Source organism: Carassius carassius, chromosome 42, assembly GCF_963082965.1.
Source record: "Carassius carassius chromosome 42, fCarCar2.1, whole genome shotgun sequence".
Classification (NCBI taxonomy): Eukaryota; Metazoa; Chordata; class Actinopteri; order Cypriniformes; family Cyprinidae; genus Carassius; species Carassius carassius.
In genome coordinates this window covers 12,765,210-12,769,633 of record NC_081796.1, presented here as the reverse complement: position 1 = coordinate 12,769,633, position 4,424 = coordinate 12,765,210, and the positions used below count along the sequence as shown (strand labels likewise).

The following is a 4,424-nucleotide window of genomic DNA, read 5'->3' as shown; positions in this document are numbered from 1 at the left end:
TGACCTTGACTCTTACCTTTGTCTTTTATCTGCAGGCACTAACAAGAACAGCTTGATTGCAGAGAAGAGAGCACACGGTCATTCCTGCTTGATGATGGGTCAACGAGGAACATCATTCATGGAAGCTACACAACTCAAATCTACACGTCATATTTGTTCATGTCTAGGTAGATTTGATGAGTTTGTGTTTTATTAACTATTTTATGTATCTGTGCAACACTTAATGAATGTGACTGACTAATTAACTTCTACATATCTGATGTATACTTTAAAGTTGTCACTTTGCCTATTTGTTAAATAAACTTTGAAATTTATACATCTGTCTGAATACTCTTGATTTGATGTCTAATCTTGTACTTGAACACCATACAATAGCATTTTTTTGTACTTTTAATTACACTTAAAACAACACTAGGGGTGTTAAATACCCCAGAGTGTAAAATTTAAACAACACTTGGAGTGTAATCTTTCTACACTATAAGGTGATATATTAACACTAAAAATTCAACACTACGAACGGTGTACTTTTAACACTAGACAGATTGGGACCATATATAAACATTAGTAGTGTTAAAATCAACACTTTAAGTGTTGAATTGACACTCTGCTTTTTACTGTGTTGGTTTGCGTTTCCACTGCAGTTTAGTATTGCTTTAGAGTTGGCCCGACTCCTGAAAAACTCTCATTCCGTGTTGTCCCATCAATGTCTCACTGAAGCCAAAATCATCACAATTAAAAGAACCAAAGACTTAAACTTAAACTATGTATATATATTTTCCCCCAACGTTTCCAATTCTGTATAATGGCCAATATTTTGGAGGGATACTTGATTGTTTTTATGAATTGAGTTTACTTGCATAAGCCACTTTTAGTGTGAATTTATGCTCAGTAATGTTCCAATGTGCTGTAAAAGAAAAGATTCATCTTTTTGTTCAAAGTTATTTTATTGATATAGTGCAACAACAATCAAATTTTGACATGTTACTAACATTTGTAACTCAAGGGATAATGTACATCCATTACATTACACAGAATAACCAACAGGGTGATCAGTATCTTGCTATTCTGCAATATCAACTGGCTGGATGTTCATTATCCTGCTTATTACATGGCTACTTGCCACATAAGTAAATAATTAGACAAAAAATATTGATTTGAGTTGAAATATTTGAACACAAAGCTTCCATGAAGAAAGCATTTGCGAGCAAACGGCAAGTTCAAACTAGATGGACATTTAACCGAAACGTTGCAGTCACAGCACTTATTACACAACATATCACCACATAAATATGGCGATAAAAGATATTTAAGACAAAACTGTTTTAAAATCTTACCAGTTTGTTAGTTATCTTATAATCCATTACAGTGTACAAAACAATCAACACAAAATGGCAGCAGTTGCGTTTGTTTGAAACGAGAGAACGAGTCCATGATACCGGGATGACATAATAAAATAATTGTACACAATACTGAAGTGTTTTATTATTTTATTACCTAACCAAAAGCAAAGCTTCCACAAAGAAAAGCTGTTCCTAGCAAGAGTATACTGCCAACTTCAGTTACCCGGATGAGCCTGTGTTACCAGGTTTTACCGGTTGTTATCAAGAGATAACATACCTCAGAATTTTGCAACTGAACAGTCAGAATCAAGCATTAAATAATTAAAGTAATAAAACTGTTTAATAAATGGTTCTCAGGTTCACTTTATATTAAGCTTCACTCTCATGTTAATAACATTTATAACTCATTAATAAATGTGTTCACTTTTCCTTAAAGTTGACAAGTAACTAATATTGAAATTAAAATTGTCTTTATTAATATCTCATGAAGTCATGGTTGGGCTTTTATGTCTTCTATCAGTTTTTAATCATTACTATGGACAGACATCATGAATTTTTGCTGTGAATCATGGATAAGATACGAGGGAAGCTTCTGGTGACACAAGAAAAAATGAGACAAGTCATGAGATATAAATTAGAAAAACAAATACAACACACATCAGTCTCTCGCTGCATCATGAAATAAATCTGGAATCTGGGTTTGAGTGAAAATAGTATGAATAAATATATTAAGCATTTATAGCAATGTGAGTTAAAAATGATTTGGCTGGTAGTGCATTAAAATCACCCTTTTTTATTTATGCATTTATAACTGCTTATCAATTATTTATAATGCATTTGTAAATGACGTATTAGTAATTTATAAACACCTTTATAAACCCTATATAAAGGGAACCTTTATGTAAAGTGTCACCCAATTCACTGTTTATTCTAATGTAAACTAATGCTTCCCTGAACCACAGACCTCAGCATATATTGTTTCTAGTCCAGAGATCTTCTCTGTGGTGCTTTTGGTTTGGAAAGTGGAGAAGTGAATCTCTCCGTAGTGGATCATGTCATTCTCATCCTTTGGCGTCTCTAGCTCTTCACCCATTGCAAAAGCACTATTAGCATAAACAGAGTTGTCCTGCACATGTTTTTCCTGACTCTGAAAGAGAAGAATAATACATGGTGTTTCTGTGGATCCATTGTCTTTTTGGTTTCTGTACATACTGTAAACCATTACAGTAAAATGCACTGTAGAGTATTGTTATCTGCTTATTATGGCACTTCCTATTTGAAAACAGCAAAAACGTGATCTGTTAGAAGAGTCTAGAACATACCTGATCTGAGATGTCAGTTTCCCTATTAACGGATGCCTTTACTCTTTGCACTCTGTATTAATAGGAAATGCAAAAATCCATATAATACAAAACATACCACTACATTGTGAACACCATGTTTTATGCAAGTTTCAAAATTAAAGAAATGTATTCTGAAGGCTGTTTGCTCTTTTCCATGAAATAACAATGATTTGTACAATGGAGTTTCAAAAAGGATCAAAAGCACCATATAACCGTGCTTACCTTAGGAAAATCATTACCAGAAGAAATATAAACAGAAATGCTGAAATTCCTCCGACACAGCCAATGATTAAAGACAATGGTACTAAGGAAGCAGAACCTGATTGAAAACATTAACATGATGATTACGTTTAGTGTCTGTACATAATAACAGCACATGTCTGTATTAATCTCACCTGCCACAATCAGCTGGATCTCTTCTGATGTCTGGTTACCATGTATGTTCTTTGCAGTGCAAAAGTACCAGCCCCCACTCCTCCTATTTACATTCAAGGTTAGTTGTTCTCCAAAATCCAGCTCTTTCTCCTGTCCACTTTTGAACCAAGTGTAGTTAATTTCATTTGGACTGGCTTTGCTTTTGCAGGTCAAAGTCACATTAGTGCCAATGGAGATTGAATCAGATGGATCAATGATGATGTGAGTTTCTTTTGGAGAAACTTTAAAGCAAAATAGAAACATCTGTAGGCAAACTGGATATCATATTACACATTTGAACATATAAAGCTTATGAAAGAGCAAAATGACTCCAAATATCTTACACAGGACTTTTAGCATCATGGTGGTCTCTGCAGTCGAATCATTAGATGTATTTCTTGGATATGTAGCAGTACATGAGATGTTCTTTCTGTGATCTTTGTATGAAGCTTTGAAGGTCATGTGTGAAAACACTGACTGGGTTTTATCAGGTTTCTCCTGTAACTTTATTGTAATGCTGGCAGATTCAGGGATGTTAGACCAGGATATTGCAGTGGGTTGTTTCGGGCAGGGGGCTTCTGCAGAGCAGCTTAGATTGACTGTACCTTGCTCCATCACTTCTTGCAGATCATTGGGTGTAAGGATAGGAAGTTTCGGTACATCTAAAGTTCAAAGAGAACACTGTATAAAACTCTATTAAATTAAATCTAATTGTTCTGCATGTTACATAATCACACCAGTAGGTGAAAAAAGTGGACAAAGCAAAACAAAACAACAAAAAAAGTTCCTTGGAGAATTTTAATGGCTGATTTTTTGGTGGCTCCATTTGAAATAATTTTTCACTTTTGGAGTGAAAATAGGCAAAGTAACGGGTAAATACTGTCATTGAGAGGTTACTAAGTATTATGTTCTACATTATTAAACTGTTGTATGAAAGCATTTTAATACAATCACTTTATTGTATTTTATTAATTTAGCACAGTATGGTGCATTATTTTGGAGCTACAGTGTCACCACAGGTACATTTCACAAACTCTTCATTGTAATTGCAGTGGACTGTAGGCCACCTTTGCACATCTATCGTTAAAAATATATTTCCTGTCAATAATTTCAGTAAATTACTAAATATATTATTATTAAAAGTTTCTCCTTTGATATTTTATTGTTTTGTATTGTATTGTATTCATCTATTAATATTTAATGCTACAGAGGGGGTCTGTACCATGAAGCCGGTTTAGCTGGCCAGCCAGGTAAGTTTCAGTTTAGTTTGGGTCAACTCTGGAAAGTAGTTTGGCTTTAATCTGTATTCATCACCATAGTAATTTAC

At 34.0% G+C, this 4,424-nt stretch overlaps 1 protein-coding gene across 1 annotated transcript; it reads right to left on the bottom strand.

Annotated features, from left to right (window-relative positions):
- Window positions 1-1,765: 1,765 nt before the first annotated feature.
- LOC132124187 (B-cell receptor CD22-like) lies at window positions 1,766-3,723 on the bottom strand. Its single transcript, XM_059535083.1, has 5 exons — window positions 3,442-3,723; window positions 3,079-3,339; window positions 2,906-3,002; window positions 2,663-2,714; window positions 1,766-2,487 (listed from the first exon to the last, which is right to left on the bottom strand). The coding sequence occupies exons 1-5, from the start codon at window positions 3,710-3,712 to the stop codon at window positions 2,281-2,283; spliced, it is 888 nt and encodes a 295-aa protein (XP_059391066.1). The 5' UTR covers window positions 3,713-3,723; the 3' UTR covers window positions 1,766-2,280.
- Window positions 3,724-4,424: the final 701 nt, after the last annotated feature.

Excerpts from the sequence above, each read along its gene's own strand:
- LOC132124187 (XM_059535083.1), bottom strand. The coding sequence starts at position 3,712 with ATGGAGCAAGGTACAGTCAATCTAAGCTGCTCTGCAGAAGCCCCCTGC. Across the intron at positions 3,003-3,078 it reads GATCCAGCTGATTGTGGCAG|GTTCTGCTTCCTTAGTACCA; the intron begins GTGAGATTAATA and ends GTTTTCAATCAG. Across the intron at positions 2,715-2,905 it reads CTGGTAATGATTTTCCTAAG|AGTGCAAAGAGTAAAGGCAT; the intron begins GTAAGCACGGTT and ends CTATTAATACAG.